Here is a 14,865-nt window from a genome sequence, read left to right as displayed (position 1 = left end):
TGAATTAATGGTGTAAGTGTTTATTGGGGGTTACCACTTAAGATCTTCATCTACTGGGGATATTTTGTAAGAAAGCTGCTGACAGTTTGAGTTTGATCACACATCAACAGGAACAACTTGATTGGTAATTGTATTTTCTTGTGGTTTATTCAGTATTGAAAATTACAATATTTGAAGACAACATCTTTTGTAAACTTGTTGCTACTACCTCTCAAAATACTTAACGTATAAAAATGTAGGGGTGCCTGGTTGGCTCAGTCGGAAGAGCATGGGACTCTTCATCTCGGGATTGTGAATTTGAGCCCCACGTTGGGTGTAGAGATTACTTTAAGCAAACAGATAGTCTGTTTTATTGTTTAATTTTTATTTATTTGAGAGAGAGAGAGAGAATGCACAAGTAGGAAGAGGGGCAGAGGGACAAGCAGACTCCCTGCTGAGTGTGGAGCCCAACTCGGGGCTCAGTCCCAGGACCCTGAGATCATGACCTGAGCCGAAGTCAGAAGCTTAATTGACTGAGCCACCCAGGTGCCCCTAGATGGTCTGTTTTTAAAAAAGGTTGCTACTTCTGGTGAACAGCAGCAGGCTAAAATTACTTCCTTTCTAGTCCCTTTCTGATATGAAGAAGAATATCAGTTAATAAAAATAAGATAAAAATGCCAGGGTACATCTCATTATTCCATGAAGTTAGTAGTGACGAGATGGAGAAAGTACATGCCGAATAACTTTCTGTTTGTTTTAGGATTATAACCAGCAAAAGGTCAGTGAAAGTTTGGTCATATAATTGTATATTTTTGTTTTTTAGGAAAACAAAAGCATCAAGTGGGCATCTAGATGGGATTATATTTTGGAGTCCATGCCTTATACCAACATTCAGTGGTTTAGGTAAGTACTTTAGTTTTATTTTTTATTTTTAAATTCATTTATTTTTTTTTTAGTAATCTCTACCCCCAATGTGGGGCTTGAACTCATGACCCCGAGATCAAGAGTCACATGCTCTTCCAACTGAGCCAGCCAGGCTCCTCTACGTAAGTACTTTATGAAACAAAGAATACATAGCTTAAAGGGGGGAAATGTAAATATATATTTGTATTACATATATATATTTTTTAAAGATTTTATTTATTTTAGAGAGAGTACGAGCACGGGGAGGGGCAAAGCGAAAGGGAGAGAGAGAATGTGAAGCAGACCCCCCACTGAGCATGAAGCCCAGGGCAGGGCTCAATCCCAGGACCCCAAGATCATGACCTGAGCCCACATCAAGAGTTGGAGGCTTAACCGACCGAGGCACCCAGGTGCCCCTATACATATATATTTTTAAAAATTATTTTGTTACCAGAGATGGTCTTGGGTGACATTTTTTCTTCTGTGGCTAGTTTCCCCTCTCAAGGGGACATTCCCTCAGCAGGTCAGATAATGGAGAGGACTGTGTGGGGGTCGGGGCTTGAGTGAAGGGCCGCTCATTCCACTGGTGTTCTTCCTAGTCTCTGTTAGGTGGCCGTGCGCTCTGCCTGGCTCTGAGACAGTGTGAGGGAGCCACACAGGTTTCTGCTCCCATGAAGCTTACTATGTTCTAGTGGATTCAGGGGAAACTGCTTGATTCCTCAGGCATCTTCAACAGGGCCAAACCACAGAGTTAGAAGTTTCAACCTGAGACGGAGGGATGGACCAGCTGAGAATGTGATGATTGGGCATGACTGTGGCAAAGTGCTGAGGGAGGGGTCAGGTGTTAGCTCAGTTTGGAGTGGAAGAAGACTACAAAAGTAAAAATGAAAGTGAGGAAAGGTGTGATTCTGAGTATGGTCTTTTGAGGTGATGATTTTCCTTATATTGCCATTGCCTTTAAAGTGAGAATAGCGGCGCACCCGGGTGGTGCAGTTGGTAAGTGCCTGACTCTTGGTTTCGGCTCAGGTCATGATCTCAGGTTCGTGAGATCGAGCCCTGCCTTGGGCTCCATACTCAGTGGGAGTCTGCTGGAGATGCTCCCTCTCCTTCTCCCTCTGCCCCTACCCCCTGCATGCACTCTCTCTCTCTCTAAATAAATCTTTTAAAAACAAGTGAGAACAGCATCCCCCAGTCCTGTTTTTCTAGACTTGTTCCTTCTGCTCTTCCTGCTCTCCTTCTCTTCTTCATTATTATGATCATACCGTAGCTTTTCCACAGAGTCTCTTGTTTGAGCAACTGGCCAGGTCCCATTTTGTTACACCTCCAGGAGTCTCTTCAGATAAAATTTATGTAAATGGTTTTTCCAAAGGGATTGTGAAAGCAAGGGGCCTCTGGATACCTTGTGGGGGCTAATCTCTAGTAGCAGTGATATTTATAGTGTAATGAGGAATGTACTTTAGTTTCTGTCATGCGCTAATTTACTTACAACATTTAACAGACATTTTAGACATCAATCATCTTTTTAAAAATTTTTAATTGAAGTATAGTTGACATATAATATTATTAGTTTCAGGTGTACAACATAGTGATTTGACAATCCTGTACTTTGCGAAACGCTCACCATGATAGGTGTAGTTACCATCTGTCACCATATACAGTTATTACAGTATTATGGACTATATTCCTTGTGCTGTACCTTTCATTCCCAGGGCTGGCTGGCTGGCTGGCTTATTTATTTATATCAAAAAAGTCTAGTCGACACACAATGTTACATTAGTTTCAGGTGTACAACATGGTGATTCAGCAAGTCTGTACGTTCTGCTGTGCTCCCCACAAGTGTGGCCGCCCTCTGTCCCCATACAGCACCGTTACAATACCATTCACGACATCCGCAATGCTGTGCCTTCCATCCCTGTGACTTATTCCATAAACTGGAAGCCTGCACCTCCCACTCCCCTTCACCTATTTTGCCCATCCCCCCACCACCTCCCTTCTGGCAGCCATAGACGTCAATCAACCTCCACTTTTTTAAAACAGTGCTGGTCTTTTCATAGATTCTGGTGAAACTTTCTTGACGTGTCTGGGTTTGGCTGGGTGGTAGGATGGCAGAAGTACTGGTTTTGATTTGGGGATAATTTTTAAGTTTTAGTTTAAGTAAGAGCTCGTAGGTAAGTTGTCCATGGGGTCATTACCCTGAAGCTCACAGAATGATAAAAAGACTACAACCTTGGTTTATCAGCTAAGAAGTCAGTCAGCCATTAGTTCAACCTTGATTCCTGAACTTTCGTTCTCAGTGCCATGCTCTGGAACTGAGTTTCTGTTATTCATCTTATTTACTTCTCCTTGCTTCTTTTTGGGAATGTACTCTTAAAAAAATTCTAAAATCACCTTAATAATGTTGCTTCTATTGCTTTATTTTTTTTTAAAGATTTTATTTATTTATTTGAGAGAGAGAGAATGAGAGATAGCACGAGAGGGAAGAGGGTCAGAGGGAGAAGCAGACTCCCCGCTGAGCAGGGAGCCCGATGTGGGACTCGATCCCGGGACTCCAGGATCATGACCTGAGCCGAAGGCAGTTGCTTAACCAACTGAGCCACCCAGGCGCCCTCTATTGCTTTATTTGTAATGCACTTCTTGTGGTAGAGCTTTAAGTTCATTTAATATATTGATGTATTCAGCATTTGATCTAAGTTTAACCTTGGAAAACTGATCAACACAATGATAATTTGCATGTCTTTCTTTTATACATACACACATTTTCTTTTCACTGTTCAAATAAGGAGCTTGAGATTTAACTTCTCTCTCTTTTTTTCTTCCTTAAATTTTCTAGTATTATGAATTCCTTTGTTATCGCTCTCTTCTTGTCTGGGATGGTGGCTATGATTCTATTAAGAACTCTCCATAGAGATATTATCAGATACAATCAGGTGAATTTTTCTGTAAGTAAAAATGCACATATTTGGTTCAGCACATATTTGAATGCCTATGCTGCCCAGTTGTCAATGTTATATTTGTACTTAGAGTATATAATACCTTGAATACAGCAGACTTTCAGTGTCTAGTCGTTTTGCCCATTATACCAAATCAGAAGTTAGGGAGTTGTGTAGATTTTTAGAAAGTACAAGTAAGTTTGTTAGAGAAGTATTTGTTATCAACTCTGGTTCTATTCCTTTTTATATGTTTCTGAACTTTCAGGATATTATTTAAGGTTTTCATTAATTTGGAGCATGAGATAAATGTACCAAACATTGCAAAATGCTATCATTTAGGTTAAATTTAGTTTTATCTCATTTATTCATTTTGACTCTTATAGTCATTTGTGTATTGGTGAATTTTAAATGTCTATAAAATTGGTTGAATTCCTTCTGTATGTCAAATGATTTTGCTTTCTTCATGAAATTAAGCCAGGTGTGTGCCCTATATGATGAACACATTCCCCCCAATGCAAACCTTGGAGTAAGGGAGCGACTTATTTTATGGCAGGATCACATACCTTCCAGAGACCTGCTGTATCCAAAATGAGCTATTGGTTTCCAGTTAATCTGTCTTTCGAGTAAAATTCATTTTCGTCTACCTTTCAGAGTTTCAGTAACTTTCTGTCATAGTGTGTGTTTACCAAAGACTTTCTCATGTGCAGGAAGAGGTCCAGGAGGACTTCGGTTGGAAGCTGATTCATGGGGATGTATTCAGACCTCCAAGGAATAGAATGCTGCTCTCATCTTTCCTGGGTCAAGGAACACAAGTTTTGATTATGATGTTTATTACCTTATGTGAGTAGGCTCAGATCAATAGGTGTCATCTTAAACATTCTTAGTCAACTGCTGACCTATGTTAAATTTTGATCCATGTGCACAAAAGGACTTTGAAAATACCCTGAAGTTTAAGAAAATGTATGTTTTCTAGTACTTACATTTCCATCTTCTCAAATTAAGGAGAGGAGTCTGAACACGTTCCTATGTCAAGGACCTTTCATGGCTTCTTCAGTTCTGAATAATTTATTGTAATGTCCAATACATATATTCCTCGCTTTGCAAAATAGGTGCTTTCTTGAAAATCAGCGTGTGGGTAGAAGCATATTTAATGTGGACTAAGGGAATTCATAATTAATGACTAGCATTTTGAAATGCTATGGCAAGCCTAGGCGCTGGTCTTTAAATGTGTAAACACAATGGCATCTTTAGTAGTCTTTCAATGGCTGATAAACCCTGGCTGCCTTCATTTATAAAGTGAAAATGGAGCTTGTCAATTTTTGATAGACAGAGTGTTGATTTTCATAAACAAAGCTGCTGTAAAAAAAAAAAAAAGAGGAAGGCTTATTAGGTGTTTCACATGTCAGTGATAATTTCAAAATGCAGCTCTCAAGGTTATATTTTCCTGAGACCAAGTCTTGCTTTGATTTTTTTATTCCTCACCTTGAATAAAGGGAAGCAGAAGGACATTTTTGTGGGGAAAAATGAGTTGCTGTTTAGGGCGTGATCCTGGAGTAGGGAAGGGGGATTTAGTTTGCTTAATTTTGATTTAAGCAGTGAGATTAAAGACTAGACCCCACTTGGAAACTGACTTCATGTGCCCAGTATTGAAAATCACACCTTTTCGTTAAGAAAAAAATTGTCATTAGCTAAGTGAATAACAGTCATTCACAGTGTCACTTAAGTACTCACACCACAGAATTTCCTTGTGTGCTGTTACACGTAATGTGTTTTAATAAGCAGGTCTTTAATTTATTATAAAGTCTTGCATGCTTCTGGGGCTGTTATTGTCACTGCTTTGATATTTCTTTTTTGTACCTTTAGTTCTGGCGTGCTTTGGTTTTCTTTCCCCCGCCAATCAGGGGGCCTTGATGACCTGTGCCGTTGTGTTATGGGTCCTCCTGGGAACCCCTGCTGGATATGTGTCGGCTAGAATGTATAAGAGTAAGCATTGCAACTGTTATCATTCCAGTTAGTTGGTGTGTTAAATGTAGACATTAAGAGGCTGTAAAAGAAAACATTTAAAAATTGCATGGGGCATTTTAGCTGGCCTATCAAAATGTAATTGGGCCCTGGGTATAAAGTAGTTGAAAAGTGGACTAAATAAGTTGCTACAGTAACTATTTCTGTCTTTTCCTTCTTCAGCACTTAAAGGTGTTAACTGGAAGACAAATTTTTTGCTGACAGCACTATTATGTCCTGGGTTAGTATTGCTCGTTCTCTTTTCTCTACACAATTATACTCTTTCTTGGACTTCCTCTTAGAAAACAAAATCACTGTACCCGATAATGAGGAGTAGAAAGGAGATGAGCTACCACTGTGTTTTCTGTAGCGTGAGCATTCTCTCTCTGTGGTATCTGCATTCCTTTCATCTTTTTGTACATCGTAACCTCTAGTACAAAGAGACAGCCGTGGTGCCGCTGTATTCGATTTTGATCTTTGGTTTGGAAGCAGATTTCATAAATACGCATCTCAGTTATATAGCTTGCATTATAGATCATGTTAGAATGGCAATTTCCGCTCTACCTTGTGTTGTTCCCCTTGTCACTGGCTTCCGGGATCCTTTCTTCCTGTCTCCCCTAGGTCCTGAGGTGTCATTCGTGACTCCAGCTCCCAGGTAGAGTCATGGTCCACGTGGGAGTGGGCGGGGCTGCGCTGTGGCGGGCCAGTAGCTCCCCCCGCCCCCTCATTATAGAGATGTGGGGTTGGCGGCCAAGCCAGGGAGCAAGTGTTCGAGGTCACACGGGAAGTCGGTGACAGAGCCCAGGCTATACATAACTGAATGTCCCCCCTGCATCCTGTCCAGGGCTCTTCCCACAGAACCTCACTGATGAAGTGCTGACTCACTTTGGGTTTCTTTCTTTCTTTTCTTTTCTTTTTTTTTTTTTTTTGAGATTTTGTTGGAATTCTTTTTTTTTTTAAAGATTTTATTTATTAGAGAGAGAACGAGTGGGAGGAGGGGTAGGGGGAGAAGCAGGCTCCCTGATGAGCAGAGAGCCCCACACGGGACTCAGTCTCAGGACCCTGGGATCATGACCTGAGCTGAATGAAGGCAGATGTTTAACAAACTGAGCCAGCCACCTGGGTGCCTGGGACTTTGGGTTTCGTCTCCTTAGTTAGCCTGGGCTACCATAACAAAATACCATAGACTGGAGTGGGGGACGCTTAAACAATAGAAATTTGATTTCTCACAGTTCTGGAGGCAGGGATGTCGGAGATCAGGGCACCAACAGGGTTGGGTCCTGGTGAGAGCTGTCTTCCTGGCTTGCAGATGACTGCCTTCTTACTGTTTCCTCACTTGGCAGGCAGAGATGGTGAACTCTTGTGTCCCTTCTCAGAAAGGTACTGATCTCATCATGAAGGCCCTACTCTCGTGACCTCATCTAAGCTTAATCACCTTCCAAAGGCCTCACCTCCAAATACCATTACATAATGGATTAGGGCTTCAACATATGAATGGGGGGGGACACAATGCAGTTCATAACACGTTTCATTTCTAATATTCTTTCCTTGATATGTTATAAAGGACAGTTTTTTTTAAAGGAAAAGTAGTGGATTATATCTTAATTGTCATGTGGTACTTTAATTCCTATTTGTTACAAAGTTCCCACATCCATGATGCTAGGAGTATGTTGCAATAGTGGAAGAGGTCCTATAGTGAAAGTTATACATAGTAAATTCAGTTGTGTTATATTCTGATTAGTGACAAAGTGAGAGCAAATGCTTTAATAATGCTCTGTGACTGTGTGTCATGCAATAAATCATGCAATGCAGTGATAGGTTCTGTAGACCCATAATCATTCATCTCCATGTGGCTGGTTTCCCTCAAAACTCCAGGGAAAAAGATTAGATCATTGAAAGGATTGAACATTACAAGTTTGCACATCAAATACAGGAACCTCAGAATTTTTGACTTATTTAAAATAAGGACAGTGCACACCCCTCCCCTTCCCCACCTTGAATAGAGCCATCTGCTTTTCCTATAACTCTTTTCAAGGGAACTTGAATGGGTGGTCTTTTCTGAGGTGAATGCTTTATTACATTTCTGTAAGAAAGCGACGTCCTTGACAATACTTCAGATATTTGTTGCTTCAAGTTCAAGACTCACATGAATCCAAAACTGAATAAATTTGGCAATGAAGTGCCATTGTGCAAAAGTCATTATACTAGATTGTAATACAAGGGATATTACATGCAAGAGCCAGTCTATAAGCCATTCACTATTCTCTGCATTATTTAGTTACTCATTCAACATACTTATTGTGGTCTTTTTGGTTTTGTTTTGTTTTTGTTTTTACCATATTTAAGGCATTATGTGAGGCACTATAGAAGAAAGAAATAAAAATTGCCCCTGAATCTTTGCCTTCGTGGCTCAAGATGAATAATGCCATTTTTCATCACACAGATGTTCCATCTTACTGCAATAATAAGTTACATCATTGAAATAGAAGATGTAAAAGAATTAGAATATACCATATCACTAGGCTTGATTAGACAAATTAAACAATTAATGTCTGAAAAGCATTAGCATTTGCGGTGCACTATGAGCGGTTTTCATCATGTTTTCTATGGGATCAATTTTGAAGAATGTTTTACACAGAAAAATTTAAAAATTTGAGTAGAAATCCATAATAACATGGCTCAGGTTTACATGGACTATGAAATGATGCAGTGTCAAGCCACGGTTTTGTAAAAGTAAAAAAAAAAAATTTAAATTTGAAAAGCAAATTTAAATAATGGTGGTTGTGTCCAGGGTGGGTTTTGGGTGGCTGGGGGACAGAAGTGTGAAGGAGACTATTTATATCAGACTTACTTTTCACTCTTTTTTTAAACCTTTTGCATCATATACCATATGCATGTGTTACCTATTTTTATTTTATTACTTTTATTATTTTTAAGTAAGTTCCACACCCTGAGATCAAGACCTGAGTTGATATCAAGAGATGCTTAACTGGGCGCCTGGGTGGCTCAGTTGGTTAAGCGACTGCCTTCGGCTCAGGTCATGATCCTGGAGTCCCTGGATCGAGTCCCGCATCGCGCTCCCTGCTCAGCAGGGAGTCTGCTTCGCCCTCTGACCTTCCCCCCCTCGTGTGCTCTCTCTCATTTTCTCTCTCTCAAATAAATAAATAAAATCTTTAAAAAAAAAAAAAAGAGAGATGCTTAACTGACTGACCCACCGAGGTGCCCCACCTATTTTTAAATAATTTCATTATAAACAACAATAACAGCAACTCATAACCGTATATTAAAGTGGAGAGGTAGTGATAGAAGCTACTAGCACAGGCTTTATTTTTTTATTTATTTTTTTTAAAGATTTTATTTATTTATTTGACAGAAGGAGATACAACGAGAGAGGGAACACAAGCAGGGCGAGTGGGAGAGGGAGAAGCAGGCTTCCCATGGAGCAGGGAGCCCGATGCGGGGCTCGATCCCAAGACCCCGGGATCATGGCCTGAGCCGAAGGCAGACGCCTAATGACTGAGCCACCCAGGCGCCCCTAACACAGGCTTTAGAGGCGCGCGCGCGCGCACACACACACACACACACACACACACACACACACATGTGCATGCACGTGCACTCCCATGCACACATACCCTACACTCTGCACACACATAGCAGTTCATTTCCCAGTTCTGCCTCCTTCTAGTTACCAGGCCTTGAGCAAGTTGTGAATAATGCTGAATGAACATAGGGGTTCGGGCATCTCTTTGAGATTTTTGCCTTCTATTGCATTAAATAGATATTTTCTACGGCACCATTTTTATTCCCTTGTCATTTCTTCTATTATTTTTTTTGAGTTCTTAGTGGTTACCTTACAGATTACAATTAAATTAATCAATGTATACTAATCTGATTTGGATTAATTCCAACTTAATTTCAGTATTATACAAAAACTTTGCTCCTATGTAGCTCCTTTCCCTCCTTCCTTCTTTGAGCTGCTGTTGCCATACAGATTACATCTTAATACTTTGCATGCTTGTCAACACAGATTTATAATGATCGCATTATGCAGTTGTCTTTTAAATTAGGCAAAAAAGATCTTCAACTAATATTTACTAATCATGGGATGTTGGGCAAGTGGTTTTACCTCTCTAATCTTGGCTTTCTTCATCTGTAGAATGCAAATCATGGTATTATCTACCTCATGGTTGCTGTGAGGATTAAATGGGATAATGTGTGTAATGGATTTGAAAGAGTGCCTAGCATATACTGAGTGCTCAATAAATGGTAGCTGTGGTTATCAGCTACTCTTGACTTCTGCTGTCATGCCTTTGCTCATGTTGTTCCATCTTTTTGTAATCACTTCTTTCCAATCCTCCAATGCCAAATTTCTATTCTTTCTTATGTCCCAGCTCAAATGCTACCACTTCCATGTTCTGGAATTTTATAGTGTCTATTATCATTATTATAACACTTATCACAGTGTTCCTTAGATTGGAGTTATTTGTGATATGCCTTATTGTGCATTTTAAAACTCATGAGGGTGAGTACTATGTCTTATTCATTTCTGTATCTCTCACAGCTTGTAACCAAGTGCCCTATATGGAGTATAAGTGCCTTCTATGGAGTAAGCGCTCAGTAAATATCTACTGTATGATTGAATCAAGTGAATAATTTAAAAATGCAAAACAGATTCGTTTTCCTAGTTCTGTTAGTAGAATTGAATGCAATTTTAAAGCAATAAACCAGGCATGATATGAAGGACATACTTCCCTCGAGTGGTTTAGGGGCTCCTTTAGGTAGATGGGAGAGAGAATTATAAGGTACTGGCATTCTCATTTCTTAGAACGTAGTAGGTTGGAAAGAGAAGTTCAGTGCCTCATGGTATATCAATGTGCGAGTAGCTCATGTGGTGCCATAAATGGGCAGTGTAAAAATGGCTTTAGATTTAAAAGAAGAAGCATTTAGGTTAATGAACATAGATGTTCCCTAAAAGAAATTGAAGAAAGTAAGATTATTAAACCATATACTTTTCCTTCATGTAACCCCAAAAGTGGTAGGTAGGAAAAGGCAGAGGTAGCCTAGTTTGATGGGCATGTACCCAAACTTTATAATTAGAGAGAAGCAAGTCTGAATTCCAGCACTTACTATTAGGCTCTCGGTATTAGGTAAGTGACTTTGGGGGAAATCCTGTAACCTTCCTGATTGTCCGTTTCCTTGCCGGGTAATGCCTGTGTCACAGAGTCGTTTAGAGAAATAAATGAACTAATGGATTGTGAAATTATTTTGTGAGCTATAACGTGCTTTTGATTACTCTTTTGTTCTGTATTCCTACTGCTCTGTGTTTATCATCTGCTATAGTATTTCCCATGTTGTTTTGTAATTTATTTGTTTATCTCTGTCCCCCACTAGACTGAGCTTTTCAGAGCAAGGGTTCTTACTTATCTTTGAACACCAGGGCCTAACACATAGGTACTCAATAAATGTTTGATGAATTTGTGAATAAATGTTTCAGGTAGGAGATGAACCCAGATGACCTCTTAAGTTTCCTTTTAGTTTTGCTGTTTAAGATTCCATGAAAAGGTCTAGAAATAATTAGAGATCAACAAAGGAAGAACTATTTAGAATATAAAAACTTGAAACTGAAGGGCAGTTACAGAATTGTTAAACACATATTAACATTCTAGAGTGTACTTTCAAAAGGGAAATTGTTGAGACGGGTTAATTGAGTTTATGTATAAGAAGGGAGGTTATGATTTGTCAAGTGAGAAGTAATTTTTCTGGCCATGGAATGATAACAGCTGAAATGAATCTCTCAAAAGCTAGGAAATTTGGCAGAGGAATATTGTGGCTGAACAAATTCATTAGAGCAGAAAGGTATTAAGAAACATTTGAAGAAGTATGGTTAAATCATAGGAAACCAGATTCCCTTATTAAGATGCCAGAAACTAATGAGACCTAAGGTGGAGGTTTACTGTTGTTGCATTTATTGTTGTTTGAAAGAGCTTCAAACCACGTCTCTGGCAGGAGCATGTGTGAGCCTTCAAAAAGCACAATAGAGGTACCTACTGACATAGGTTTTAGTAGGGAGAAGAGATCATACAGTGGGGAGGGTGGAGCAGAAATAGTAACATGAAGGAAGAAATGGCTGAAGTTGGTTTATAATGAGAGATGAGGAACATCCAAAAAAAATGATCTTGAATAAGAAATTGGAGAAAGGTGGCAGATAGGAAGGCAGCATTATATCCTAGAATTGGAATGGACCTTGAGAGAACTTCCAACTAAAGAATTAACCAGAGTCTTAGCTGGTGCGTCGTGATGTGGCTGATGCCACATTCCCTCTCTCTGGTCTTTGACAAAATGTCTGGGGGAAGAGAAGATAGACCTGATTGGCAGGGTGGGTTCCCACCATAGATGCCTTAGGATGGCATGGTGGCATGGAAACAGCTTGCTCGTGAAGAATCACACACACCTGAATTAGAATCCCAGTTCTGCCTCTTATCCGCTGTCTGACCTTGAGCTAATTACCTAATACCCCTAAAAGACATGAAGAACTCTGTCTATTCAAGTGACTCCTATTTCTCATGTGCCTGGATTGTTCATCTAATTTTTCTTTCTTTCTTTTTGACCTATTTAATTTTTTCTTTTTTCCTCCGGTTTTATTGGGAACTAATTGACATCCATCACTGTATAAGTTTAAGGCATATAGCATGATGGTTCCATTTACATATACTGTGCACTGATGACCACAACAGGTTCAGCTCACATCTGTCATCTCCTATAGCTACAATAAAAGGCAAATAAAGAAGAAAAAGGAAAAAAAAAACTCTCCTTATGATGAGATCTCTTAGGATTTACACTCTTAACTTCCCTCTCTATCTACCACGCAGCAGCGTTAGCGGAAGCCATCATGTTGTACATTACGTCCTTTGTACGGACCTTTTGACCACCTTCTTCCCCCCGCCCTGGCCCCAGTTAGCCACAAGTCTGATTTCTTTTTCTATGAGTTTGGTTTGCCCTTTTTTTTTTTTTAAGATTTATTTATTTATTTGAGAGAGAAAGAGAGCGAGCAGGGTATGGGCAGAGGGAGAGGAAGAGAATCCTGAGCAGACTTGCCACTGAGCGCAGAGCCCAGCACAGGGCTCGATCTCATGATCCTGAGATCACGACCCGAGCGGAAACCAAGAGTCAGATGCTAAACCGACTGAGCCACCCAGGCGCCCCGAGTTTGGGTTGCTTTTGTTTTTGCTTTAGATTCCCTGTGTAAGTGAGATCATATGGTATTTGTCTTTCTCTTATTTCAGTTAACATAATGTCTTCAAAGTCCACCCATGTTGTCGCAAATGGTAGGATTTCCTCCATTTTTAGGCTGAATAATATTCCAGCGTATATATACACCACAACTTCTTTATCCACTCATGTTTCGATGGGCACTTAGGGTGTTTTCATTTCTTCTCCTCCCCCTCTTCCTCCTCAAGCTGCTTTCTAAGACATACCATTAGCTTTATGTTCTAACCCTTTTACTGAGGTTCTCATTCCCCTTGTCATATTTCTAATTCCAAAGAGCTCTTTTATTTCTCACCAGTCCTTAAAGTGTCATCTTGCTTCATGGCTGCAGTGCCTCTTCTAATCTCTTCGTGGATGTCAATCATAGATTTTCCTTTCTAGAGTTTTCTTGTGAGCTGCAGGGACCTTCTCTAAGAGGCTAGACCCTCCAGTCTTCTGCTGGGGTCGGGAAGGGAAGGTCTTTGGCTCTGCGGTGCAGGGGAGGGAATCTGCAGGTCTGTGAGTGTCTTGGGCTGACTTTCAGCCAGTCCTGGTTTTGGCCACTCCTTCCCTCCCACTCACAGGGGTACCTGGCGCTACGTATCCCTGAACCTTTTCTGGAGTTCTGTGGTATAACCTGAGTGGCCTCTCGGCTTTTCCTACAGATGACTTGGGATACAGGTTTCCCAGTTGTACTAACTCAGTTACTACTTGTCCATCTGCTGTTTGCTTTCCAAAATTTGTTGCTAATGTCTTCTCTCCTGTATCCCCCTTTCTTGTGTATTTGTGCCTTTTTAAAGTTCCTTTACTAACATTTTATCGGAGTTTTGAGGAGGCGGCAGAACTAAATGTGTGATTTCAATCTGCCATCTTTAACCAAAAGTCTCTCAGTGCTTCATGTCTTTTATATACATCATTTACATTTTAACCATCACCACCTTATACAGATTGGTACCACTTTGTATCTGGTCTCCTTGTCTCTAGTTTCTCTTCCCTTAGGGCTGTCCTTTGCCATGCTGCAGACTCATCTGCCTGGAAGGCTGCACTGTGTACCCCAGAGCTTTGAGTGTAAAACCCCTTCAGCTGCCTCCTGATGTTGCCAGGAGCAAGTCTACCTTCCTTACCCCGACGTTCAAGGCCTTCCACAATCTAGCCTCTGACCACCCCTTCACCCTCATTTTTAGGCTTTCAGAAACACTCACATCCATACCCATACCCACATTCACCTGTAGCTTTGACCAAGCTTGTCTGGAACCAATAGGGGCACAATAGCTGGGCTTGCCTGGTGATTTATCCAGTGGCTGATTTAAAGCTCTTGTGTTAAGTGAACACTTGTTGGACTTGAGACTCATAGCCCATTTCAGTCTGGAATTCTGTTTTCAGTGTATGCATTTTTAAAAAAAGATTTATTTATTTGAGAGAGAGAAAATGAGAGAGAGAGAGAGCACATGAGAGGGGGGAGGGTCAGAGGGTGAAGCAGACTCCCTGCCAAGCAGGGAGCCCGATGCGGGACTCGATCCCGGGACTCCAGGATCATGACCTGAGCCAAAGGCAGTCGCTTAACCAACTGAGCCACCCAGGTGCCCCTCAGTATATGCATGTTCTTAATTGTGTTCACTATATTGCACATTGAGTTTTTCCATGGTATATTACTCCACACCTTATTTTCTGCTAGACTCTGGAGGTGCAAAGATGAGTAGGATGTAGAAATGATGTCTTATAATAAACTGCTGTCTTATTATATGGTATTGGGTTTAAGCCCCAGCTCGGTGGCCGGGTTTCCACAGTGAGACTTAATATTCTT

General features: G+C 40.5%; 1 protein-coding gene across 1 annotated transcript in view; it reads left to right on the top strand.

Moving 5' to 3' along the window:
- LOC114201446 (transmembrane 9 superfamily member 2-like) overlaps positions 1 to 14,865 on the top strand; it is a 78,079-nt gene that overhangs the window by 42,664 nt on the left and 20,550 nt on the right. Inside the window, exons 7-11 of the mRNA XM_088028916.1 lie at positions 803 to 882; positions 3,713 to 3,821; positions 4,520 to 4,652; positions 5,676 to 5,795; positions 5,997 to 6,054. Of these exons, the coding sequence (XP_087885042.1) occupies positions 803 to 882; positions 3,713 to 3,821; positions 4,520 to 4,652; positions 5,676 to 5,795; positions 5,997 to 6,054 (500 nt within the window). The remainder of the gene's footprint in view (positions 1 to 802; positions 883 to 3,712; positions 3,822 to 4,519; positions 4,653 to 5,675; positions 5,796 to 5,996; positions 6,055 to 14,865) is intronic.

The sequence above is a fragment of the Eumetopias jubatus genome, unplaced genomic scaffold (genome assembly GCF_037043125.1).
Source record: "Eumetopias jubatus isolate StellerSeaLion01/CBP00866 unplaced genomic scaffold, mEumJub1_p1.0 scaffold_11, whole genome shotgun sequence".
Lineage (NCBI taxonomy): Eukaryota > Metazoa > Chordata > Mammalia > Carnivora > Otariidae > Eumetopias > Eumetopias jubatus.
This window is presented reverse-complemented; position numbering and strand designations above follow the sequence as displayed.